The sequence below is a fragment of the Podarcis muralis genome, chromosome 11 (assembly GCF_964188315.1).
Source record: "Podarcis muralis chromosome 11, rPodMur119.hap1.1, whole genome shotgun sequence".
Classification (NCBI taxonomy): Eukaryota; Metazoa; Chordata; class Lepidosauria; order Squamata; family Lacertidae; genus Podarcis; species Podarcis muralis.
Window position 1 is genome coordinate 36,009,122 of NC_135665.1, and position 26,806 is coordinate 36,035,927.

General features: G+C 40.3%; 2 protein-coding genes across 11 annotated transcripts in view; both read right to left on the reverse strand.

The window, feature by feature from the left end:
• Nucleotides 1–415: 415 nt before the first annotated feature.
• On the reverse strand, nt 416–9,428 carry FAM151B (family with sequence similarity 151 member B). Of its 7 annotated transcripts, XM_077936264.1 has the most exons (7): nt 7,937–8,560; nt 6,470–6,595; nt 5,261–5,356; nt 3,899–4,061; nt 2,573–2,784; nt 1,754–1,889; nt 416–974 (listed from the first exon to the last, which is right to left on the reverse strand). In XM_077936264.1, exons 4-7 carry the CDS (start codon nt 4,048–4,050, stop codon nt 815–817), a joined length of 660 nt encoding a protein of 219 aa, XP_077792390.1. In that variant the 5' UTR covers nt 4,051–4,061; nt 5,261–5,356; nt 6,470–6,595; nt 7,937–8,560; the 3' UTR covers nt 416–814. The 7 variants fall into 7 exon arrangements, with proteins under 7 accessions (XP_077792390.1, XP_028605189.1, XP_028605191.1 ...); XM_028749356.2 differs by lacking the exons at nt 5,261–5,356; nt 7,937–8,560 and adding an exon at nt 9,155–9,428; XM_028749358.2 differs by lacking the exons at nt 5,261–5,356; nt 7,937–8,560 and adding an exon at nt 9,150–9,428.
• A 2,497-nt stretch (nt 9,429–11,925) lies between these two features.
• Nucleotides 11,926–26,806, reverse strand: part of ZFYVE16 (zinc finger FYVE-type containing 16) — a 28,412-nt gene continuing 13,531 nt past the window's right edge. For all 4 annotated transcript variants that reach the window (XM_028749354.2, XM_028749352.2, XM_077936265.1 and 1 more), the window contains 10 exons: nt 24,911–25,066; nt 23,603–23,827; nt 22,205–22,287; nt 20,800–20,904; nt 19,821–19,971; nt 19,521–19,601; nt 18,828–18,990; nt 17,476–17,581; nt 16,143–16,304; nt 11,926–14,033 (listed from right to left, as the gene is read on the reverse strand). In XM_028749354.2, coding sequence (XP_028605187.2) covers nt 13,869–14,033; nt 16,143–16,304; nt 17,476–17,581; nt 18,828–18,990; nt 19,521–19,601; nt 19,821–19,971; nt 20,800–20,904; nt 22,205–22,287; nt 23,603–23,827; nt 24,911–25,066 — 1,397 coding nt within the window. In that variant the 3' untranslated portion in view covers nt 11,926–13,868. The remainder of the gene's footprint in view (nt 14,034–16,142; nt 16,305–17,475; nt 17,582–18,827; nt 18,991–19,520; nt 19,602–19,820; nt 19,972–20,799; nt 20,905–22,204; nt 22,288–23,602; nt 23,828–24,910; nt 25,067–26,806) is intronic.

Sequence of the window (26,806 nt, forward strand, 5' to 3'; positions counted from 1 at the left end):
CTCTGTTTAACTGAATAGATTCACTTTCTTAAATGTTAGTCAATGCTTAACTGTCCCCTTCGCTGACAGCAGCTAACAGCAAAGTTAGGAATAAAAATGTATCTTTTGGGGGCAAGGGAGACCAGGCAATAATTTCCCACATGTGCTTGATAAACTGAATGACAAATAGACTACCTTATGTGCTTTAGAGGGGCTTTTATGGGCTGAGTAAGAGTTTTATTCATCAGTTAATTTCATTAATCTGATGAAATAGGCTTGCACTATAATAGTTCTACCTGTTCCATCACTCTTTTCAGTGCACTAGATGAGTATTGCAGAATCAAAAGTGCTGGCTGTAAGACCTTCAGGTGTGTTTCCATGACTGAGGCTAAGATGGGTATATTATAGCACTCCACTTTAGGCAATGGATCATGGCGGTAAGTGTAGCAATCAGTGGATTTCCAGTATATTATACTTCGTGTATTCATGGGATAGTGGCACTATGGTATCCAGAACAATAATTTTTTTGCATAGATTAGGTCAGAGATGGGGAGCTTGTGGTCCTCCAAATATTTTGTTTGATTCCCAGTTCCCATCAGCGCTGCAAGCATGACCAGTGGTCAGGGAATATGGGAGTTAAGAGTACAACTACTTCTGGAAAGCCACAGTAAAAGTTCTATTTGATGTCCAGGTGTAACTCTCTCAACTCCCATAGCATCATAAGAATTCCCAACCCCGAGAAGCAGATTGGGTGAGCAAGGAGCACTGCAAAGAGAAGCGGAATATGGAAAAGCCCCGTTCCATAAACATGAACTCTGATCACAGCCAGTTCTCTTTATGCCGCAATTTGCATTCCTATGGCCTTTCTAAACTCAGACTTTTGTGGTTCTAAGATATCATAAAAAACTCTACTTTTATCAAAGCTATCTCTGATGAAGAGCAGATCTTCTACGGAATAGTCATCATGTTTTCCTGTCCAAATTGTCAGAGTGTATCTGGAATGAAAGTCACCAAAACTTTGGTTTAATTTCATAGAAGTCTACATAAAACTTAAGCAAATAACATTAATATTAAAATTTAAGATGGGCAGAATCCATTATTAAAATGATAGAAGTGTCTCTGCTAATATTTTCTCAACATCATTGCACAGCTCCTTCCTCTAGCACACCAGCATCATGGTTGACTTGCATTAAGTCCAAGTTCCTTTTTATGTCCAAACTGGGGAATTCCAACAATGCCAGAAAAAAATACCAGGTATTTCTTTGCATTTATTGAAGTTGCCTTATACAATCATTCCATTCTGTCAACAGTTTTTAAGCATATGTGCACAAGCTCATTACTTTTTGTTCAAGTATGTCCATCATTAATAATACCAACACAAGAAGCTGCTTTATGCCAAGTCTGCCCCTTCGTCCATCTAGCCTACTGTCTACACTCACTCTCCAGGGTTTCAGATGGGGGCAATTTTCATCCCTACCTTGAGAAACCAGGGACTGAACCCAAGAACTTCTACACGCAAAGCAAATTGTTCTACAATTGAGCCACAACCCTTCTCTTTAATACTTAAACGTTGAACTATATACCTGACACACTGATTTAAAAAATGAATGGGTAGTTAACAAGCATTAATGCTAAGCTATTGGTGTACAGAAGCTTTCCATTCAGTTCTATGAGGGAGAAATGCTCAATGGACAATGAACATACTGTTACATGCCACCCCAATCTCCCAGTTGGTCTCCAATATCCAAATCACCCCAATTGATGTTAACTATACCTGTTTGACTGCTGTAATAACCACAGTAGTTCAGGTACTGACTGACGGACCAAAGCAGCTCGAACAGGAAATGTTATTGGCTGAGTAAGATCTCTACATATCTTGGCCATCTCTTGCACCATTGCTAAACTATAGCCTAAAAAAATAATAATAACAAAACACATAATTCTTTCAAGAACTTATTTTGCCATCTCAGCAGCATGCATGGGTTTTTTAAAGTTACAACCACAAAATATTAATGATCAGAAATAATTTTTCAGGAACTAGGCACCAGGGGAAGAGACAATGAGCACCAAGCTGTGAAATGAGCTCATAAATCTTAAATCCAGACTCAAATTCCTGTTGGCTTCAGAGCATACAAACCTGGAACAACATTTATTTTCAAATAGCTGGGAAAACAGGTTTCATAATGTGTTGTGTGTACAGGCATATGGAAGATAAGAGTCCTGGATTTTAACATGACCCAGGCACACTCCACATGTTACAGTAATTCACAGTAAGTTACTTTCACTTAATTTAAGCAGGCAGCTCCGCATGCTCATTCTTTTGTACACACAGAGCAGCTTTCCTAATGTTATTTAATGGGGAGAAAGCATAACAGCATCAGAGGTCCCAAACATGAAAGGAGCAGATAGAAAACTAGGATGACCAAGTACAAGGAAACACAAATTAAAATTTAAAATAGAAACTATGTCAATGATAACAGCTTGACATAATTTCCTAGAATGCATACTGTTAGGTAAATTAACTGCATGATATTGTATCTTGCAAAGTATTAGGTGGATGAATTCTTGCGAAGCATTCCAATATTCATCTTACCTTTATTGCATTTTAGATTAATCCACCCAGTTGTCCATCCTAATGACAAAGTTACATCTGGAAAAAAGGTTATCACAGTGTCTAGAAACCCCTTTGCATCTACTACACAATTACTTCCATTTGGTCCAGGAAGGATGTCTGCATTAATCCAAACCGGTTGCCTGAGTTTTATGTCTCCAAGAAGCTTCATTGATGGATTAACAGCTGCTAGGCTGTAAAGACAGAACAAGAAGTAATCTGGATACATCTTAGTAAAGGTAAAGAAACTCCTGACAGTTAAGTCCAGTCACGAACGACTCTGGGGTTGCAGCGCTCATCTTGCTTTACAAGCCGAGGGAGCTGGCGTTTGTCCGCTCCACAGACAGTTTTTCTGGGTCATGTGGTCAGCATGACTAAGCCGCTTCTGGCGCAACGGAACACTGACACCAGAGCAGTGCAAGGAAACACCGTTTACCTTCCCGCCAGAGTGGTACCTATTAATCTACTTGCACTTTTGGCATGCTTTCAAACTGCTAGGTTGGCAGGAGCTGGGACCGAGCAATGGGAGCTCACCCCGTCATGGGGATTCGAAGCGCCAACCTTTTGATCAGCAAGCCCAAGGCTCAGTGGTTTAGACCACAGCGCTACTCGCTTATCTGTAACACTAGGATTGATTCATATAATGCTCTTTATTGTCAGCTTCTAAAGATTCTTACACAATGAAATTCCAGCTCAGCAAATTAACCATGATAAACAGACTGTAAAATGATTAATACTTTTGTACATGTTAAATTAAACATCATTATAGTGTGATGCTTTATGGTTCGAGCTCTATTCTAATATCTATAACAGCTGCATTGTAACATCATATATTCTATCTGCATGTGACCATTTCTTAACGTCTTGTTGGTCTTGCTTTTATCTGTAATTTTAGTTTTTGTAAGCTGCCTTGTTGTACTGTATTGAATAAGAAGGATAAGGTATAAATTATGTTAAGAGAAAATGCAATGGACTAAACCTGAGGCTGCAGATCACATGAAAGTGGGAAAGGGGGGAACTGAGGAATTTTGCAGGGGAAAATGTTTAACCTAAGCAAAATGCTTTCTTTTATTGTATCCTAAAATGCTTTAAAACTTAAGAGATAATAACGGGTTTGCTGTTCGCTATATCTAATGTTATAATTACTGTTAAGACAGAACTGTAGAATTGTAGTTGTGCAATTCTATGCAAGTTTACTGGGAAGACAGTCCCACTAAGCTCAATGGAACTTACTTCTTAGTAAGCATGTGTGCATTTAGGACTGCACCCTTAATCTTACAAACATTTATCTATATATATTCCAAATACCTTTTAAAATCAAGCTTGATGCCCTTGCTAGTGTTTTTAATTTCATTCAGCCATTCCTTTAATGTATTATCACTACTGGTTTCAGGTGGATGAGCCATGATGGGCTCACCACTTCCCTCTTCTTCACAAAGAAGGACATCAGCCTCTATCATGTGAGCTGGACCTGTTTGTTTACAAAAACATGAACAGAAAAAGTAAAACAAGCAGTGTTGTGACATTTAAATTTGTCATGGATAAATTGTATTGCTATCTAACATTTATGTATCACTTAAGAGTCAGTTTAATCCACTTGAAGGAGATCACTAGACACAGACAGTGGAAACATAGATTCATATCTCTGTTCACATAGCTCATCTGGGAGGCTTGGGGAAACCAGGACTATTGCATTCACTTAGATAGACTTGTCAGTGTTATTTTAAATATATTCATAAATACAAATATTTCCTAATCACACTATAGAGCACGGTTGTTTGCTGAAATAGAAGTATCTAGCTTAAAACATTAAGCTTAACAATCTTTGCTTTAAAAAATCAGTTGACAAGTTAATTTGTGAGTGGGCAGTAAATTGAAAGGCACACTAATTGCATTCTTCTTCTCATTTTGTACTCCACAGAAGCTACTTAATTAATTTCTCATGTTTGTGCTTTTTAAGGCAAACAATTTAGGCTCCAATCCTAACCATACCTACTCCAAAGCAAGTCCCATTGGATTAAATGGGTCCTATTCCCAGGTCAATGGGATTAGGATTATAGACTTACAGTGCAATTCCAACCCAGGATCTGCCAAAATGAACAAATTTTAATCTGGCAAATCTTGAATGCAGCTGGGGCTATGCTGGAGCAAGTCCCTCAACCTTGCTCAACTGGGACTCAGCCAGAACTTAAACTGGTGTAATTTAAAATGGTATGTCCCCACTAAAAGGGAGTTCTGGAGTAGGGAAGGACAAGGAGAGACTTGCACCTATTCCAAATTATAAATTAATTGGATGAAGGTATTTAGGCGATGCTCATCAAATATGCAGATGACACCAAAATGGGAGGGGTAACTAATGTTGCAGGACAGAATGGGGATTCAATATGACGTCAACAGATTGGCCCAAACTAAGGGACAAATACAAGGTTCTACACTTCAGCAGGAAGAGCCAGCTACACAAATATAAGATGGGGAGGGGGCACCTGGTTTGCATGTGAAAATGATCTAGGGGTCTTAGTAGGCCCCAGGTTTAACGTGAGTCCACAGTGTGATGTGCAAAAAAAAAACAAACAAAAAAAAACTATTGCTATTATTGGCTACATCAGCAGAGTTACAGTGTCCTGATCAATGGAAGCAACAGTCCTGCTCTATTCTGCCTTGGTCACACACCTGGAGTACTGTGTCCAGTTATTGGAGCCACAATTTAAGGAGGATATTGACAAGCTGGAACATGTGCAGAGGAGGGCAACCAAGATGTTGAAGTGCCTGGAAACCAAGCATAATGAAAAATGGTTGAGGGCATTTGGTATGTTTAGCCCGGTAAAGAGGGACTTAGAGAAGATATGATAGGCATCTTCAAATATCTACCGTAATATCCCTGGTTTCTTTCTCACCTTAACTGATTTCCAGTGTGTGTGCTGCTGCATGCTTATCCCAGAGAGCAAAAGCCATCGACTTAAGTGCTGCTTACTTCTGAGTAAAGTGTGCAACCTCCAAGTTAGTGCCTTTCTGCACTAAAAGGGAAGTGAGGCATTCTCAGAAGTTCCTGCCTCTGGCATGCCAGATTTAGGCTGCAGTCCTGTGTACCCACTTTCCTCAGAGTAAGCCCCATTGAACTTGGTGATATGTACTCATGAGTAGACATTTATAGAACTTGCTGTTAAGCCCCCAGTTTAAGTCTTTTGTGATTATTTAATTACATCATGCTTTTTTATGGAGATGGGGGCACCAAGGGCGCAAGGGAACCTAGGTACGCCTCTACCTGTAGCCGAGCAGGTAGGATACCTGTGACCCCTCTAAATGTTGCCGGACTTCAGCTACCATCAGCCCCAGTTACCATGGCCAATGGGATGACAAGAGGTATACTCTAACAACATCTTGAAGGACATTGGTTTTCCACCACTGCTGTCACATACCTAGACTGGGGGTTCAAATATTTTACCACCATCACTTCATGCAATCTCTTCTCTGCTGTTTAGGATGGGCTCGTGCCATAAGGTTCTCTGCCTTTCCCACCTTGGAAATTTGCTTAAAGGGTGTTATATAATAAATAATTGCAGCCACAATGGAATGCCTTCAGAAAATGTTGCATAAAGCTTATGATGCACTCATATTTTTCACATATTGTCTCAAAACATAAGGGCTAGAAATGCATTTCTGAAGTGGCATGGCTGCCAGGCAACTGAGTAGCTCTCTGATTTGGTGATCACAAAAGAAACAAACTATTCTTCTAACAAACCACATGCAACACTCTGGTAATTCAACTCTGGCCTCAGAAGTGCTTCCATGATACATTGTGAAACTAAAATAAATCACTTTTATCATATTCTCAGTTAACAGTTGGTCTGTTTTCAAATATATTGTCCAGCAAATACTTACTCTGTATCGCCTCTGTCATTTGTAACTTATTATTTGCTCTATGGTACCAGATGATTTCAGCTCCATCTCTTGTTTTAATTTGTTTGGCATTCAGGAAATAATCCAATATATTTTCACTCCAACACCCTATGTTGAGAACATTGGAGGGAATAAATGTCAATGTTAGACAGCTTACAAAAGCTTATTAAGCCGTGTGTGTGTGGGAATAGAGACAACTAATGTGAAACAGAAATAATATCTAGCATTAAAGTAGGAATAAAATAAGCTATTATTGACAATAAAGGAAAGATTTGAACATAAAGGCTAATCAGTCAGTCCTTCATTTCATTTGTATGTCACCTTTCCAAACTTAAAACCACACTCAAGGCTGCTTACAACATACAAAAAACCCATATAATTACAAAAAACAGTAGTTGTAAACAATTTAAAAAATAACATCAATAGCAGCAACTATCCCACACCTCAACGAAAGCACCCTCCTGGGCCAGGTGGGAAAAGGCCTGCAAGGCAGGGAGCAGGGTCTTCTAGGAATCACAGTCAAGTGGAACCTCTGAAGGGGAAGGGCTACAGCTCAGTGGCACAGCATCTGCTTTGAATGCAGAAGGTCCCAGGTGTAATCCTTGGCATCTCCAGGTAGTGCTGGGAGAGTGCCATGCCTAAAGTATTAGAGAGTTGCTGCCAGTCAGTGTAGATGATACTGAGATTTCCCAATGTGTGGAAATTAACAACAAGTAGTTATTATTTGTACCCCACCCATCTTACTGAGTTGCCCCAGCCACTCTGGGCGGCTTCCAACCTATATAAAAGCATAAGAAAACATCAAACATTAATAATATTAATATTTATTTATTATTTATACCCCCTCCAGCTGGGGTATAAAAACTTCCCTATACAGGGTTGCCTTCAGATGTCTTCTAAAAGTTGTATAGTTATTTAACTCCTTGAAATCTAATGGGACAGCATTCCATAGGGTGAGCAACACTACCTAGAAGGCCCAATGTAGCACTATGTGAGGTATGTATGCATGGAACAAGAGATCCACCAACCATCCAGATCAGAAGTTGTAAGAGATTAATCTAATCCAGTAAGTGGCAGGTTTTGCTTTTGTCGACAGAGGCATGGGTTTGTCAACAAATGGAACCAGGTTATTCCAGGCAAATTGCTCTTCAGTCGTCCATGCTCTTCAGTTTTATATCATAAAAAAGCTGTGGGAGCATTAGCAACATAGCCCTCAAAACAAATCAATAACCTTAAGAGGTGGTAATGTGTTTAATTTCTGAAGACACTCCATTTCTTTCTCTGTCTGTGTTTCAATTAAACTATCTGACACAGGGTCTTGTATGTAACATTGCAGCAATTGCTTCTCTGATTAGAAAAACAGCATCCTCTTGATTTATTCCTCTCTAATAATCAAAATAGCTTTTTTCAGTCTTCCAGTCAAGTCTCCACAACAGATGTTACACTTACCCACACAAGCTGACCACAGAGGTGAGCAGTGATTTATGTATAGAGAACAAAAGGTTAATATTTGCACCAGCACACCTGCCCTGCTCCTCATTCTAGCAGGTGCAACCAACCAAGCATGTGCATGCAAAAAAGAAGAGAAACCACAATGCATGGTGGCTGGAAGGAAATCTTCACTCAAAAACATGTGGAAGTTTCTATTTCAGCCTTTCCCAATCCGTTGCCCTCCAAATGTTATTGGACTACAACCCTCAACATCACTTTGGGGAATTGCCATAGCTCAGTGGCAAGTTCCAGGTTCAATCCTGGGAATGTCCTGTCTGAAACCCTAGAGCACCAGTCAGTATAGACAGTACTGGATAGATCAGGTGTCTGACCTTGCCTTTACTGTATTTATATCCCATCTTTCCTCCAAGGAGTTCAAGGCAACATACATACTTCTCCTCCCCATTTTATCCACACATGCCTGTGAGGTTAAGTGAGGCTCAGAGAGAGTGGCACCAAGGTCGCCCAGTGAACTTCAGTGGCCGAGTCGGAATTTGAACCCTGGTCTCCTGGGTCCTGAACCAGCGCTCTAACCACTATACCACACTGTCTCCCCTATTTTACCACTGGCCACGTTTGCTGGACCTAATGGAAATCGGCGTCCAGAATACCTGCAGGTTAACAAGCAGGAGGAAAGACTGCCCTAGTTTAACCCTGGCAGCGCTTTTTTCATGTTTCAAAATGGACACCACCAACCGTTGCTTCCCTTCTCTCTCAGTGGCTTCATATTGTTTCTCTTTTTGTAACGGATACGAATGCTTGACCTCACTTTGTACATCACGGGTGTGCGGAGGTCTGACCTTTGGGAATCTCCTTTGGCTTTTTTTCCCTACTAGAACACCCCCCCCCTCAAAATACGAAATATTTGCACTTCCCACCGAGGAACTTGAGTTTTTTCTCCATACAGAAAAAATGATTTCTACAACGCCCCCGCCCCGCCCTCCTCGGCCGCGCTTTTTTTCGAAAATTTCAGCAGTAAAATGGAAGGGAGGGTGATTTTTGTTATTAAATAATTGGGAGCCAGACGGCGGTCTGCCGGCGCTCAACAGGGCGGGACCAACCCGGCTATGAGAAGGGAAGAAGGGGCTGCTAGAGCCTCTCTCTCTCTCCCCCCCCCCCGCCTCAGCTCCAGTGAGCGCGCAAGACTCTCCACGAGGGGCGGCGCACGGACCTTACCCGGCTCGCGCGCTTCCATGTTCGGCCGTAGCGGGAGGAGGGAAGCTGCCAAGATACTTCCAGGCCTCGAGAGCGCCTACGTCGAGCACGCGCCGAGGCCTCTGCGGCGCAGCGCCAACATATCCTTCCGCCGAGCGGACGGGAGAGAGAGTCCCACCTCAGGATGCCCTCTGAATCTGCCGCCTTGGGATTAAATCTTTCAATCTCGCGCTTCACTGCCGCCTCGATATTGCCCCTTTTGGTTTTAACAATGCATTGGGACGAAGGTTGGGAGGTCCATATGTGCAGAGGGGGCACAAAAGAGGCAGCGTATTTCTAAGTGGGCAAGCTGTGTCCTACGTTAAGATCCCTAAAATACTCTATTTGGAACCCAAAGCACCCATGGGCATAGCCAAGGGGGAGCAGGGAGGGGCAGCTGCCCCCCACCCAAATCAATAAAAATCAATAGCAAACAGGTTCTCCCACCCCCCACCCTAACAAAAGGCCTGACCCCACCCCCACAAAAATCCTGGCTACACCCATGCAAGCAGCTAGGAGTGTGTCCCACAAATACCTTTGGTGCAGCAAAGGTATTTATAAGTATATATCCCATGTTTCTCCTTAAAATGCTGCTCATACAGCTGTAAGTATTACTACATGTTTCCTTTAAGTGTCAACCTGCACAAAAACACCCTGCAAAAGCAAGAGCAATAAGAGTTTAGTTCTTAAAGTCAGGCAGGAGTGTAGTACACAGCATGCTTGGGGGACAAGAAGCTAAGGGCTGCATTTTGGCCTATTAAACACACAGCTACTCCAAGCAAGTTTTGTCAGGATTCTGAATGGCACAGATAGCACTTAGAAGGCAGTAGTGCTAATGTAGTGGATTACTTGCATAGAAGTGAAGGATAGGACTATCACCTTTAACTGTAGGAGAGCTACCCATCCAGTCCCTACACATACAGTGGTACCTTGGTTCTCGAACTTAATCCGTTCTGGGAGTCCATTTGACTCCTGAAACCGTTCAAAAACCAAGGCGTGGTTTTTGATTGGCTCTAGGAGCTTCCTGCACTCAATCGAAAGCAGCATCGGATGTTCGGTTTCTGAAAACGTTTGCAAACTGGAACACTCACTTCTGGGTTTGTAGCATTCGGGGGCCAAGCCATTCGAGTACCAAGGTACCACTGTACTTGTTTTAGTACAGGGAGGAGGGTTAAAAGGCCTGCCAAATCCAGTAAATAAGGCTGTGAGAAGTTATTTGGAAAGGGCAATAAAGATTGATTGGTGCAACCAGTGGCGGAGCTTCATACTCCAGCACCGGGGGGGGGGGAGGCAGAGAGCAGGTGGGGGGCGAGGCTGGCACGCATCCCGGGGGCGTGGCACACCACTCGCAGGGGTGTGGTGTGCGTCCTGGTGGTGTGGTGCGCTGCCCACAGGGGCGGTGTGCTCCCCCTGCACTCCTCTTCCTCCCCCAGTGGGTGCAGCCCTAGCTAAGCAGAAGATGTAGGGAAATGGAAATGTGAGGAGGTAAGCAAAAGTATACTCAGGAATAGAAAAGGACCTTAAAGCATAAAGGATCTGCAGCTAATTGCAAGATATGGCCATGAATGAAGGGACCCCTGACCATTAGGTCCAGTCGTGGCCGACTCTGGGGTTGCGGCACTCATCTCGCTTTATTGGCTGAGGGAGCCGGTGTACAGCTTCCGGGTCATGTGGCCAGCATGACTAAGTCGCTTCTGGCGAACGAGAGCAGCGCACGGAAACGCCGTTTACCTTCCCGCCAGAGCGGTACCTATTTATCTACTTGCACTTTGACATGCTTTCGAACTGCTAGGTTGGCAGGAGCAGGGATCGAGTAACGGGAGCTCACCCCGTCGCGGGGATTCGAACCACCGACCTTCTAATTGGCAAGTCCTAGGCTCTGTGGTTTAACCCACAGCACCACCCGCGTCTATCAACACAAACACAACAGGTAAGAACAAGTGTGAGCATAAATTTCACAATGTATCATATAACATTAAATCATTCTTCAAGGGACATAAATTACTTGCACAAAAATTGCTGGTGTAAAGAGACATCTCCTATATGACCATATTCAAAGGAAGAGGCAGTATAGATTGGGCAATTGCCTGAACTTAAAAATGAGGAAGATGACAGAGTCAGCAAGCAGTGGTACCAAGGGGAAATGATAGAAAGGGGGAAAGATTTTTTCCAGTACTATGACAGTAATGGTAGTCTAAAAGCTGCTACTGATTTATAAAGAGATCATTAAAGTTAAATCTGTGCAATAGCATTTGTATTTTACCTTATTAAAGCCAACCCCTTATTAAGGCATTAAACACAAAATATACTTGTTTATTACACCATTTTAATGTGAATTAGCATATTTTGCTCAGATTCTATTTTTTATTGTTTTCCCTTCAGGTCTGTGGCTGGATATTATAATAAAAAGACAAGTAGTTCAACTTAATTGTAGTGAAGTGTCACAACATACATTTTTAAAATACTTCTGTGTTTTAGTCTAGAAATATTGTACAGATAACCCTTAAAGACTAACAGGACCAGAAATATCTCCAGTTTCCTTCTCAATTGACAATTTGTTCAATATGTGAAACACACACATTTTGCCAATATCTGAAGAATTACTTTGTGCATATCCAAACACCTGGCATTCTCAGTGGTATTTTTACTTGTCTTTTTTAAACCCCCACAATTTGCCTCTAAAGCAACTTGCTATATAGCGTGAGAATATTGTCTGAGAAACATAAACATAGAAGTAGTTAGGCACACATAAGTTCTTGAAATCCCAGTCTTTATTTCTCTACTGTGCATTTAAGAACACTGAAAATCAGGTTTCTTATAGCAGGTTATTTAGCAAGTTGTACATGGTCTGTAATACTATAAATAAGACCACACACATTTTTTATGGCCAGAATGTACCAAAGTCAATAAGCTTAACATGTTCACTTTTAAAACAGAGGCAGAAAACTTCATGGTTACTCTGGGGAACTTTAAATAGATTTGGGAACCGATAAAGTTCAACTTAAATAAGCAACTGAAAGAAAGGGACCTTTAAGCAATGTATCACAGCTTTTAAAATGTTGTTGTGTCATTTGTTAAGTACTTGTCAGCTTCATTCATGAATATTTTAATAATATTTATACATTTTATAAGGCCTAATAATATTGTTCTAAAACAAGTGTTTATAAAATGCTATTTGTTATCTATAAACTGAAAGGATCAATTTCCAAGAGAACATAAAGCTATTATGACAAAATGGGTTACAATTGCTTTTACACAATATAATGTTGTACAAGCCATGGTTACATATGATGGGTCAATATTTGAAACACTTAGCATTCTTTGCTGCAGCTGTCTTCCTCTGTTCACCGATATAGGAACCTAGATATGGTATTATAATGAGTGTTACTGTAAACTTTAGCTTGCCCACAGAATTTTAATTCTGAATAGAAAGGAGTGCATTGGTTCAATGATAATAGTCTAATGGCCAGCAATTTCTCAACGTTTCCAAAAATCCTGTGCCACCATAACATAAACTGGCAAACATTTTAGTTTATAAGCTGTATTTTGATACAACATAAATATACCCCAGTGAATGTCAAGAAGGCATCTAGATACAATTAGAATGCAATAAATTCAGTCTAATACTTTAATCAAACAGACACATAGGCACACACAATTTACCTCTGTGCATAACAAACAGGAACATTATGCAGGCATTATAAAAATGTATTTAGAGTTCTCAGGTACTAATATCAATTATCCTCATATATAAATGCTTATTTAATGCAAATACCCCAGTATAAAAATAAGTACTGTATACAGGAAACCGTTCATGAAAATTCACACTTAATACATTGTTCTCCCTGAAAATAAACAGGGATACCAAGAGGTCTCAAAAATCAGAGAATGGCGCACAGACAGGCTTTATGCCTGATTTACTGCTACAGGATGACTACTTTAAGGGTCATCTGGCTTCTTACTCATTCTTGGAAAAACCAAGAAACTGTACATCTGAGCATAGAAGAAAAAAGATTAGGTATTTAATATAAAGGGTATTCATCTTTATGTTCAATAAATTCATTATAAACATATAACAAAATTAGCCATTCAAAAAAGTAATTCCATGAGAGCTGACAAATTTTGGAAAAGTGCATCATTATACACTTAAAAAACATACCATTAAAAAAAAATCAGAGTTATAAAATTATTACAATGGTAAGAAACATGCCTTGTTTCTAGGTAACATTGATCTGTTCAAACATATCCCACTTTAGCTTACACTTATCTTTTTTAAAACACGCAAACAAGCAAACAAACAAACAAACAACCCCAAAACTATTTAAGAATAGCCTATCAGACTTGTATCTAATTTAAAAAAACCACCTAAAACATCTGCAAATGATAGATGGATGTCCTTCAGTATTTTGCACACACAAGCTAGTTTTAATCCTTTCTTGCCTTTTACTGGGCTGTATTAAGTGTAAACTTTCAGAACGTTAGATAATGGTCAGGTTTTTAAAATGATATTTCATGTTGACATTAAGGAGGAACATGCTCACATTTTAAAAAGGTAAAATGTTATTAAAGATGTGTTACTAAATCATTGGCTTTTAAAAAAATAAAACCTGAATATTTCATCCATAGTGTAATCTAACTGCTTTGGTATTGGTCACTGCTAGCAATTCAGTCCACTGCAGTATAACATACACGCCTGTTATATTAAGAGAGATTCAGTGATGAAAAATATTAATTCCATTTCCATTGGTAGATTTGTAGCATTTGATGTCCCACCATGAATCACTGGGATCAAAGCACTATCCAGATCATTTAGGTAATGCTGGGGAAGAAGCTTCCCTCCAGATCCTGCCTGGTATTCCACCTAAAATAAAATAAAAACATGTTTGATTTACCATAACAAACAATATAGACAGCAACACAATAATTAGATATATATCCTATTCAAAAATCTTCAGGCAGTTTACTATCATAAGTTAACATTTAAAAAAGAAATAACAACAAAGGAATCAACCTTTCCCGAACCATTCCACTAAGTTCCGCAAGGTGTGTTCTGGTTTGCAAACTATTTTTGGAAGCTGAACGTCTGACGGGGCTTCCAATTGGCTGCAGGAGCTTCCTGCAGCCAATCAGAAGCTGCACTTTGGTTTCTGAACGTTTTGGAAGTCGAGCAGCCTTCCGGAACGGATTTTGTTCGACTTCCAAGGTACGACTGTATCTGTAACAGTATTAGCTTTATTATCTACTAGCGATCCCCTCAGACTCAAAGTTTGTCATACTTTGTAAAAATGAAGGTCAATTAGGGTTTCTGCTTTGGATCAATATTTTTATGGTGCTGATAAGCACCAGATCTGTTTCTTTTTCATTGTGCAGTCTAATTTTAATTTGATGGTGGTTTTTGGTGGGACTCTTATGTGAAATCATGGAAATTCAAGAGGACCTATTTCAATTCTACCTTATCTAACCTTTACTTCTGAAAGATCAAAAAGTGGGTGTGCTCTCTTTTTCTGTCTCTCTGGTGGAGAGAGTGGGAGGATAAGGACAGAAGGGATGGGGCAGTGCTTTTTTTCTAGAAAAATAGGTGCCAGTATTCACCATGAAGTTGTTACAGTAAGTGTCATACTTTTTAATCAAGAGAGAGAGAGAGAGATGCCAGTACTGCGTACCCTTGAGTACCTCCTGAAAAAAAAGCACTGGGTAGGGGGATATACCGTATTTTTCGCCCTATAGGAAGCCCGAACTTCCCCCACCCCAGCCCCCAGAACGGGAGCCAGAGCGATGCCGAAGCTAAGCGCAGCTTCGACATCGCTCTGGGAGCTTGCACAACCTTCGGGAGGGGTTGCGCAGAGCTGCGCCGATCCCGGGAGCGCAGGCAGCTCTGCGCAACACTCCGGAGCCTGGCGCGGCTTGGCGCCGGCCTCCGGAGGGTCGCGCAGAGCTGCGCGGAGCCCGGAAGCGCAGGCAGCTCTCCGTGACCCTCCGGAGGCCGGCGCCAAGCCGCGCCAGGCTCCGGAGTGTTGCGCAGAGCTGCCTGCGCTCCCGGGATCGGCGCAGCTCTGCGCAACCCCTCCCGAAGGTTGTGCAAGCTCCCAGAGCGATGTCGAAGCTGCGCTTAGCTTCGGCATCGCTCTGGCTCCCGTTCTGGGGGCTGGGGTGGGGGAAGTTCGGGCTTCCTATAGGGCGAAAAATACGGTATATCCCCCTACCCAGTGCTTTTTTTTCAGGAGGTACTCAAGGGTACGCAGTACTGGCATCTCTCTCTCTCTCTCTTGATTAAAAAGTATGACACTTACTGTAACAACTTCATGGTGAATACTGGCACCTATTTTTCTAGAAAAAAAGCACTGCCTCCGGAGGCTGGCGCTGCTTGGAAAATACAATTACAGCGAAAGCCTGTATTCGCCCCATAGAACGCACCCACATTTCCCCTTCATTTTTGGAGGGGAAAAAGTGCATCCTATAGGGCGAAAAATACGGTAAGCAAGCAGAAAGGGGTGGTGCCCACAGCATACTATCAAATTCCAAATGTGTCCGCAGATTCAAAGGGTCAATGACACCTGCTGCAGCTTTTTATGGAATCTGCCAAAGTGCTAGCTATAATTTATAATAATAATTTCTTATTTATACCCTGCCCGTCTGGCTGGGAAGATGCAAGCTCCCAGTCATTAAAAAATACTATGGATTTGGCCCATATCAGGCTGTCTTTTCACTCACTGATGCAAGTTCCTCATTTCTAAGATGAGGCAACAAGTACTTTGGTACAGCAAGAACTTGACTGTTTTAAATCTCTTCCAAATGAATGCTGGTGAGTTATTTATATAAGAACTGATATTAATTGACATGAATACATTTTTATACCACATTTGTTCCATTTCCCCCCAAGTTCATATAGGGCATATTCCATACGGAGTTCCCAAATGTCTGTATGAGCATCACATATATGGATATATAGCTGCAGCTTTTAAAAAGTTACCCTATCCGTATCCATTGAGACTCTCAGGCCTATCTTGTTCATTCCATGACTTTTCAGGGTTTTGAGATGTTGGCGGAGGGCCATACAAGAAGCCAATGCAATTTCTTTAGCAAATTGATGAGCATGACTGGATACCTCACTGGCCTTTAAGAGATAGAACACCTGAAATGTAATTAGAGAACAGTTAGCTATAGTGACTTCTTCCCTAAATAGTAGACTTTTTCTCGCTAAAATTAAAATGACTACTGCAGCAGCGAGAACATTCAATGATAGGTATGTTGGATCAATGGTGTTCACTAGAATTTGCAAAGGGACAAGACAGATGCAGGAATTAAAAAAATAAAATAAAACAAAATGTGTGAATTCATCCAACTATTGGAGAAGAAAAATGTATTCAAAATGCAGATTAACATTCTGAAATATGGAAGCAGAAACAAATGCCTTTCCCAAAAGGCCAATTCCAACTGTTGGCTCTAAGTCGTACTTCCTCCCACCCCTAATTCCCAGACTATCTGTCCCATTCCCTAACTCAGACATTTATGCTGCTATTAGCAAGAGTTTGCCTAACAATGGAGTAGATGCAAAGCCAGTATAAACCAAAGTATTGGGCTGAAAGGGAATATAAGTCTAAAAGAATTCAATGTCTGAACCTAAGTGATCCTTATCCTACAAACTTAGTTGGTCTTTAAGGTGCTACTGGAAGGAATTTTTTTTGTTTATCCTACAAAGATTCTAGAGTGGTGTTTTTTTAAAAATATCCCAGACCCAACCTCTACTCATTTCTTAAGTACTCAAACCTGAGAATAGACAAGTAAAAATGTCTCTGAAAGAGTAAACGGATAAAATATCCTTCCAACAGCTTTTGTTTTATGGTAGAATCTTTTTTCTTTTTTAAAATAAATTTTCTGATTTAAAACCATAAAGAAGAGCAATACAAATAACAGCTGGTCTTTCTTTACATACACCACATACTCTTATCATACTGAAGAACCTGCCTGGGTATCCACTTCCATATGAGATAGAGATCACTACAAAATGATCTCTTCGTGCCTGGTAAGACAAGCCTGGGGGATCCCTTGCATATGTTCTTCCAGAACGTGAAAAGGCAGGTGTGCTGCCTTTCATCAGTCAAAATACTAGTGACTGAAAAAAGTTTCAACTTCCATGTCTCATCTCTGGTGCTTTCCTGAGTAACTGCAAAAACTGCATGTAGTGTGAAGAATTCAGCAATCTTGTATCTCTTTGTCACACAGATACCTTTTCAATGTTGCAAAAGCTTCATTTACTATTGTAGCAAATATTTGTTATTTTGAGAACAGCAGCATTAACTTACTTCTGTACACTTGACAAGTTTATTATCCATTTCAAAATATTCTTCTTGGACAATTTTTTCGCTTGGAACTCCTTCCATTGATTTCCCATCTATTGGGCTTGTAACTCTATGAAACAAGATTAATACTGCATTAATTGCACCAGTCAATTGCACCTGCCAACCTAGCAGTTCGAAAGCACCCCCAGGTGCAAGTAGATAAATAGGGACTGCTTACTGGCGGGAAGGTAAACGGCGTTTCCGTGTGCTGTGCTGGCTCGCCAGATGCAGCTTTGTCACGCTGGCCATGTGACCCGGAAGTGTCTCCGGACAGCGCTGGCCCCTGGCCTCTTAAGTGAGATGGGCGCACAACCCCAGAGTCTGTCAAGACTGGCCCGTACGGGCAGGGGTACCTTTACCTTTACCTTTAATTGCGCCAGTCAGACTCTTTTCCTACATAATATGTTACTGGAAGGCAGCCCAAATAGAAATTAATGTAGCATGTCACATTATATAGAATTGTATCTATTACTGTCAACCATCCTGAATTTGAGATCGGATGGACCAAAAATGTAAGTCTGAAATCCAAGCAGCTGCTTAAGCACTAGCTGAGCGCAATGTTGAATTCAGAAGAGGCTGCTGGTTCAGGCCAAAGGCCCATCTAGTCAGGCACCCTGTTCTCACAGTGGCCAACCATTTGCAAGAAGGACCCAAAATACACAAGAGCAAAGGCAATTGTCTTTTTTTATTCTTTCAGGCTTTTTACAATTTTTTACGTAGGCCACCTAGAGAACTTCAGTTCTGCGGCAACATAGAAACACATTTAATAATAACTTAATTCAAGTCACTGTTTACCACCAATTCTGAATCCACAGAATGTTGCAAGTGAGAAACATCAATTACTGAATTCACCTTGTTCAAACTGGACTCCTGGACGGTTCCTCTGATCCGCAGCATGTGACCAGTTATGTGTGCATGTTCTAGGGCTGTTGCAATAGTACTGTGTCATCACCCAAATTTCCTACACAGCACTTTTGCTAAACATTCAGTCTCACTGTGCAGCTTAACATTTTCTAGATTTCTCGTCCTCCTTATTCATGTTTGCTTCCACATAAAAGGATAAATATCCATAATATCTAAATTCATAAAATATTTAAAATGTTCATAGGGCAGCTCTGAGAGGCTGACTAATCTACAGACCTTCAGATAAATAATTTTTTTAATAAAGCATGGCCAAAAGATGTTAGAAAAAAATTCTGTATATAGGAGGATTATGCAAATAGTTGTCAATATCAGACCTTTTATTTTTTAAAAAACGGATGACATTTTGCAGAAAAATATTAACATACATTTTGACTTTTGTAAAAACATCATACCTCACATTTGTTTTTTCTTCATTTTCTACCCAACAAATTTCTACATATTCCCTCAGATCTCCAGAGTCGACTTTGCCACACGTAATTCTAAAGTCCTTTTTCCCCCTTAAAGCTTGACGCAAGCCATCCATAATCTCTGGAGTTATTTGAACCATTATTCCATCTATAAGAAAAACAATTGCTTTAATAAACACAAAGCCAATTTATTTTATTACAGCAACGGGCAAAATCTTGTGCCTGAGATCCATCAGGGTATAAGATTCAGCTGAAGCCCAGTTTTGATGGTAGGACACCAAATACATATACAATAATGATAAACTTGCAGAACATGTTTCAGCAGAGCCATTCTGCTGGCCCTCACTGCATCTCTGCTCCAGCATGACACCTGGCACAATTCCCCCACAACTTCAGCAGAAGAGGGGAACTTAAAAAAAAAAAAGGTGCAGAGGATAGGATATGCAGCACTTGATTCTATTTTTGGGGGTTTTTTTTGGTCATGCGCACTAAACTCACAAGGGCAACTTTAAGTGAGAAATACAATGGAGCTACAGAACTTTTGCAAAAAACAACAGCCATACAGCACTCTTGGGAACATGAGTACAATGCTGACACATCTCTGCCTCAAGGACTCCTCCTTCACCTCTGACATGACTGCAAAAAAACCACACCAAAATACAAACAAACACCACGTACCTTCAACAATACTAGATTTAGCAAGGAATCCAGAAGATGTTTTTAGGGCTCCATTGAACACAACAAAGCTTGCACCTGTAACTAAACAAACATCATATACGTCAATTGCTCATACAAACTTAGAAGTATTTTAAACATACGGTAATTTGAGTAGGTATTTACATTCTGTGTTATATTAGAAATGCACACAACTTATGAAGTTCTAGGAAAACAGTGTCCAGCCAATCCGTGACACTCACACACCAGACTAAAAAACTGACCACATGCGCCAATGGAAACAATACTGTGGAAGACACTTACTTTTCCTAGGCTGTCCAGTAGCACTGTTTGCTTGTGTCTGATAGGCTCCATCATCATTCTGTATACAGACTAAATGGGAATCTGCTTCAGGACTAAAACTGGCTCCAATGCTAATGACATGCTCATTAGAAGTATTTATGACTTTCATCACCTGTAATTACAGAAATGTCATTAAGAGTGTGTGTGTGTGTGTGTGTGTGTGTGTGTGTGCGCGCGCGTGTGTGTGTGCGTGTGTGTGTGTGAGAGAGAATATGAATGCTTGCTGCTTCTTTTAACTCCAAGGCTTAAGCTTTGTCCCTAAGTATAGACACCTATCTAGAAATAAGTCCAGTCGAACACCACAGAACTTACTTATGAGTACACATGGATAGAATCAGGCTGGAAGTGAGATTCTGATAAAATGTTACCGACCTTCACATAACCCTGACCATTCTGCCTCTCTCTCAAATTCAGCACTTCCTCCTTAGCACACTACAGCTGCTTCAGAAGGCCAAAGCTGCCACTTTAATACTTTGTATAATGTCCTACCCACAAGCCCCTTTTCCTACAATTGCTGTGAGTTTGGCTATAAAGCACATAAGTTTAGCCCCACAAAACCTGGGAAAATATTGCTTAGGACCCAGATTGCAACACATGTAAATGGAGAAAATTCTATTATAGGGCCTACAAACGTTTCTTATTCAAACAACTAATTCTTACATCTTAAGATGTTAATAACTTCGCAGGATGAAACATTTACATGCTTTACTCGATTTTATCCTGCCCTTTCCCCAAAGATAGCAATTAATGATAGTTAGGATTTAATTACTATCCCAAGATCACTCAGCAACCTTCATGGCTGTGGAGATTTGAACCTGGGCCTCTGTAGTCTAAATCCAACATTAGTCATGATGCCACACTGGTACTATGTAGTCTGTATATAATTTTTTGCCAATTTTTTATTACATCTGCACCAGCCCTTACGACAAATTGTTCTTACCTCATTATATCTCCTCAGAGGTATTTTAATGTAGCTTCTACCCATTTCCATATGAATAAATAAATTATCTATTGTATGCAATGTATATTGATAATTCCGAAGATCCTGCAATGCAATAGAAAGTTGATTAATTTATACATTTAATTTTCAATGGTATGCATGTCTCATGACTACCGACTGTAGAATAAAAAGGAATTACCCAAAATCTAGTACCAAGCTATCGATAAAATATGTATACAAAAAATGTATTAAATGTGAACTATTATCTTCTTTGACTCACTTATTACAATAACCAGTCACCCACAAGGTAAATTGAACCAGTTTGAGAAAACAAAGTTAGAGAACATACAACCTGCTAATTATAGTCAGCTAGCCCATTCTATTTTTGTATACAAGTTGTGCAGTATAGAAATGATTAAATAATAAGCATGAGAATTAAAACAATAGCATAACTAGGCAGATGCATAAAATTACACTTTTTGTAAAGTTACAGAATAATACTCACATGCCCACCAAGTGTGAATAAAGCCCACCAGATACCTTTCTATGTTATACTTCCAACATTTAATTAACATGTATGTAACTTTCATAGGGCAAAATGACACATTCTGTTTACAGCTCAAGCCAGTAGACCCCAGTTGCACTGAAAACAGTGAAAGGAGGAACAAAATGCAAGGGGTAAGTGATGGACAGGAAATGTGCTTAACAATTGCCTCTGCAATAGTTCCCGATACACATTTGTCATGGGAACATGGACCCAGAACACATTTCCTTTGGTCACCAAATAAATCTATTCAATTCAGCTCCTCACTGTTGTTGTTTGTTTACCTAGCAAACCACCCAAAATATGGTTAGCTGGTATACAAATGGTCCTTATTAACTTTTCTGATGTTCACTACAACAAGGAACTTGATTGTTTTGCTTAAGGCTAATGACAGACCGCGTTAACTGCTGGATTTTATTTTCAAAAATGAAAAATCTACCATTGTATGTTTCTTCATCCAAGCATTCCTAGGTGTAACCTGAAACCTGCAAAGCTTAGTAGCCTAGGAGAGTTTAATCTGTTAAAAGCCTGCTACCTCTTTCCAATACTCCATCTTAAGCCAATGAAGACTTTACAGTTTTAATAACAATAGTTCTCCCACTTTTGCCCCACTGCTTCACTTAACATTTAGCCTGATGAACTTAGGGAGAATTTTAATTTTCTCATTATTTTGTGACATTTTGATTGTTCAAAAAAAGGTATCATCCAATTCTAGATTCTGAAATTTATCTTACTGTTAGTTTCTCAACAGATACTTAGGCAGCATTAAAGAGTACAGAGATCTTGATTTCATTTCTGACTATGTAATTTTAGTATCAGCAACAGGGCAAGAATGAAATACAAGCAAAAGCATATACTCACAACAAGTAAATTCATGACTGTGTGTCCTATTTCTCCAAACAATGATTTCCTATGTCGAATACTTGTCAAAGGAGTTGGGTACACTAGCAAGAGAAAAGGGGGAAAGTAAGAGGCATGCAGAACAGAATAATTTCTAAATAACCCAATCACTTTAGAAGTTGATACATTATGGTTATTGGAACCGGTATTTATAATTTATATATATATAATTGCTGGGATCCAAAACACTGCAAAGGTAGTCCAATATGCTCATGGGTGTTTTGTCTTGTGTTCTCAAACAGCAGTCTCTAATGTTATACAGCAAACCATTTTGAAATTGAGGATACTTTCAAAACTAGTTTGTAATACAACATGGAGGTGTTCTACCTGGGATTGTTTGCAAAACAGATGAAGACGGGTGTGGATGTGACTAGTCCCTCAATGCGGTGGTGGTGATCAGTGGAAGTCCCATGTTGCATTTATGAGCAGGGAAAATATGCTATTTAAAAAATAAATGATTCATACATGAAGTTTACAGCTATAACTGTCCCCAGCTGTTCACATGTACTTCCAAACGTAATTGAAGTGCAAAATGGTGAGGGGAGAGAATTAGTAAAAGAATTAATAAATAGGGGCATATAGATTTGCACTATAAGGCTCACTGTCTTGGCAATGAATTTCTTTAATTTTAGAAAGAGATTGCCTTCACTCTTTCTGGCATGTCTTTTTAAACTCAACCCATGGAAATTGACATCACATAAATCATTTATACTCTTCTCTTAGCGAACTGTACAGGAGGTCCAGAAGCCTCTAAATAAGATCCTGTACTGAATTAGCTGAAGAAATATCCAAAGAGAAAGCTAAGAACATAATAGAATGGCCAGGATAGCAGATGAAGGACATTTACATGTAATATCTCTGTACTAGATTCAATAGTCACTGGGAGGTAGCAAGCAGCACATTCTTGTTATGAAGATGGCAACACATTCTAAGGGCAGAAATGTATTTTAGATTGTGTTGTATATGTCTGTAGTCTACACAGCAGTCATCGCTAACCAATGCTACAGATTTGTACTACACAGAAACTTTCATACCACACATTTTCAGTGAGTGGAAAACATGTCATTCATTCCAAAAGAGAAAATATTTCATATGTTTTCTTCAGTGGTTCCTCAAATTTCCAGTTTTTCCACTGGAAAATAGTCCTTGCATTTTCCTCTTAATCCCCACCCCCCAGATAGCCTTTACATCTTTACTCATATAATATTGAAATGTGCTACCAAAAAGACCCATAGGAAGACGAATAAATGAAACTGACATTTGCAACCACACTGAGGTCAAAGACTTGATGTCAATACACAATGGATCAGTTTAAAGCACTGATCTAAGTATATGAAATAATATGTGAATGAAACTCACCTCCATATTCTGCTCCTAATCTCAACATTAAGCGAATTGGAAACACCTTTGCCCATGGCACCTCTTGCTTCTGAATAAGAATACCACATAAAAAAGGATTTTTGGGTAGTATGAGATCATCCAGTTTCTGAAAAGTTGGTGTAACAAATAGGAATCCACCATTCTCCTTGCTTCCAAGAAAGCCTTCAGTGAAAGTAATATTTTCCAAATTTCCTATGAATTTTCCTGGTTAAAAGAATACATATAGTCAAAATCATCATAAAAGCACACTCCTGATGCATACAGCCATGGACATAATCATAGCTTCTAGGGCAAAATAAGACAAATGACTCTGGCCCCAAATATCTGAAAGATCGCCTCCTTTCATACAGGTGTTAAAATTAGCAGAAGGGGCACTCTTTGTAGTTCCATCAGCCTCAGAAATCTGGGGTGGTGGTGGCCTGGGAGGGGGCACTCTCCATGGCTGTTCCTCAGTTGAGGAATTCCATTCCCAGAGATGTGCCCGGCATAGTTTCTGTCGTGTGCTGGAGTCACATGTCTTTACCCTAGCCTTTGACACCCGAGATACATATTTTCAGGACTTATCCTGTATTATTTTGACTGTAATTTGTTTTAAACTCTTTTTAATATTTAATTAATATTATGGTGAAGGGTGGGTAATAATAATATCATTTTTTTATTATAAGGACCACATGCTGAATCCAGATAAGCATGACTGTGCTTGGATTCCTGACACTACTGCCCCCACCACCTATAGCACCATGACATAGCACATCCGGACAAGTCACTCATGAGAATTAGGGGACCATCCTGAACAGCTAGCAGGGGCTGAAACAGAAATGGATTATTAATGGAAATAGAGAGGGGGAGAGAGAGACTCCCCAAAATGAGATCAGCAACTAAGGGTGGAAAATTTCCCTGAAATGCCTGTCATTTTTTGAGCAGCCCAGCAAAGAACATTGGGTCAGTTCTTATTATTTGAACAACACCATTAAGATGAATACAGTGGTACCTTGGTAGTCAAATGCCTTAGTTGTCGAACAAATCGGCTTCCGAACGTTGCAAACCCGGAAGTGTTCTAGTTTGTGAATTTTTTTTGGAAGCCAAACGTCCGATGCAGCTTCTGATTGGCTGCAGCAAGCTCCTGCAGCCAATCAGAAGCCATGCCTTGGTTTTCGAACCTTTTCAGGAGTTGAAAGGACTCCTGAAATGGATTAAATTTGAGAACCAAGGTATGACTGTACTGAAAAGGAAGTATTTCATGAAGTCTGATATGTTCTGCTTTCAAATTATAGCAAAATTTCATACCTTTCATGGCATCCTTATATATATTAATAAATAATTTGAATATTTCTTCAGGAACATCATCTTCATTTGGCAAACAAGGTAACAGTATAATAATTTCTGCCTGCCCCAAACCATGCAGTCCATTGGTTGAGAAGTACCAGCACCTTTCTGAAGAATCTTATTGAGAGAAAATAAAATAAAATTAAGCAGTAGAATATATTATTGTTAAATGCAGGATATTATATATATATATATATATATATGCTTTCGTAGATTTTCACGGGTACAGGAATGCAGGTTTTGGTGTCCTCGGGTAAACCTGATGGCTCCCTAGGACACACTATCTACCGGAAAAAAACACACACCAACCGCTACTTACATGCACAATCACACCACCACCCTGCACAAATAAACTCCGTAGCCAAGACTCTCATCTCCAGAACCAAACGCCTGGCTGACAAAGACCACTTGACAACTGAGTTACAGAATCTCTCAAATGTGTTAATTGCCAATGGATACCAGCAAAACAGGGTTACGAAGCTAATCCAAAAAGAAACACCCCCCAAAAACCAAGACACAGAAGAAAACAATGGCATGGCCCTCCTTCCTTATATCAAGGGCACTACAGATAAAATTAGCAAAATCCTCCATAAACACAATATCAAAACAGCCTTTTGCGCCAACCAAAAAATAGCCAATATCCTCAGAAACCCCAAGGATAAAATCCAGTTGGAAAACCAAGGGGTCTATGAAATACCCTGCAAAGTCTGCCCAGCCACGTACATTGGACAAACAAACAGACGAATAAATGCACGTATCGCAGAACACAAGAATGCCGTCAAAAAAGAAGAAAAAACTTCCTCTCTCTTCCAACACATGAAAGAAACAGGACACGAAATTAATTTTGCAGATTCCAAATTGCTCTCTAACATGGAACATCACCACAAGAGAATAATCATGGAAGCCATCGAGATAGAGAAACACCCTCACAACATGAACAAGCGTGACGACACATCCCGCTTGCCAGACATCTGGAAATTAGCCCTCCCCACAAAAACTGACACCAGATCCAGAGGCACACAGAACGCCATCACCAATCAACCACACCAGACCCAAACCCAGACCCTCTCCACAGATAAATTACAGACACCATCCAGTAGCCAAACCATGGTGGCACCTCCGGATGCTGCACCCCCCTGCAATCCCTACACAGATCTGGCTGGCACAGGCCACAAAACCACAGCTCGCCCCTATACACGAAGCCAAGCCAGAGCACAACTAAATGTAGTACACCCATCTTCTCAGAAAAACTCTTCACAAAGTTCAAGAGGTCAAGACACAAAGGCTTTAGCAACTAATCCACACCTAATGACCCACCTAAGTGGTACTCAGGATATCACTCAAGAAATCACTCAAGATATCCCTCAAGCAATTAAGGAACAAAAGAAGAAAAGGCACACTAGCCTGGGAACTTCCTCTCTGCCCAGAACATTGGAGGCTATACACCATACCTCCTCAACAGTATTTATAGGAACTCAAACACTGAGATCCTGCTCTGTTCCAGTAACAAGAAGCCGAAAGCACCAGCCTGAAGATGACGAGTGAGACCTCGTCGAAACGTCGCCTAGACACCCCAACTTTTACACGGGAAGATACCCGAGGACACCAAAACCTGCATATATATATATATATATATATATATATATATATATATATATGCAGGTTTTGGTGTCCACGGGAAGACACCCGAGGACACCAAAACCTGCATTCCTGTACCCGTGAAAATCTACGAAAGCATATATATATATATATATACACACACACATATATATACACACACACACATATATATATAGGTAAAGGTAAAGGTACCCCTGCCCGTACGGGCCAGTCTTGCCAGACTCTAGGGTTGTGCGC

Excerpts from the sequence above, each read along its gene's own strand:
- FAM151B (XM_028749355.2), bottom strand. The coding sequence starts at position 8,120 with ATGTTTTTGAGTGAAGATTTCCTTCCAGCCACCATGCATTGTGGTTTC. Across the intron at positions 2,785-3,898 it reads ATCAAGCTTGATTTTAAAAG|CCTAGCAGCTGTTAATCCAT; the intron begins GTATTTGGAATA and ends CTGTCTTTACAG. Across the intron at positions 975-1,753 it reads TTATTACAGCAGTCAAACAG|ATACACTCTGACAATTTGGA; the intron begins GTATAGTTAACA and ends CTTTCATTCCAG.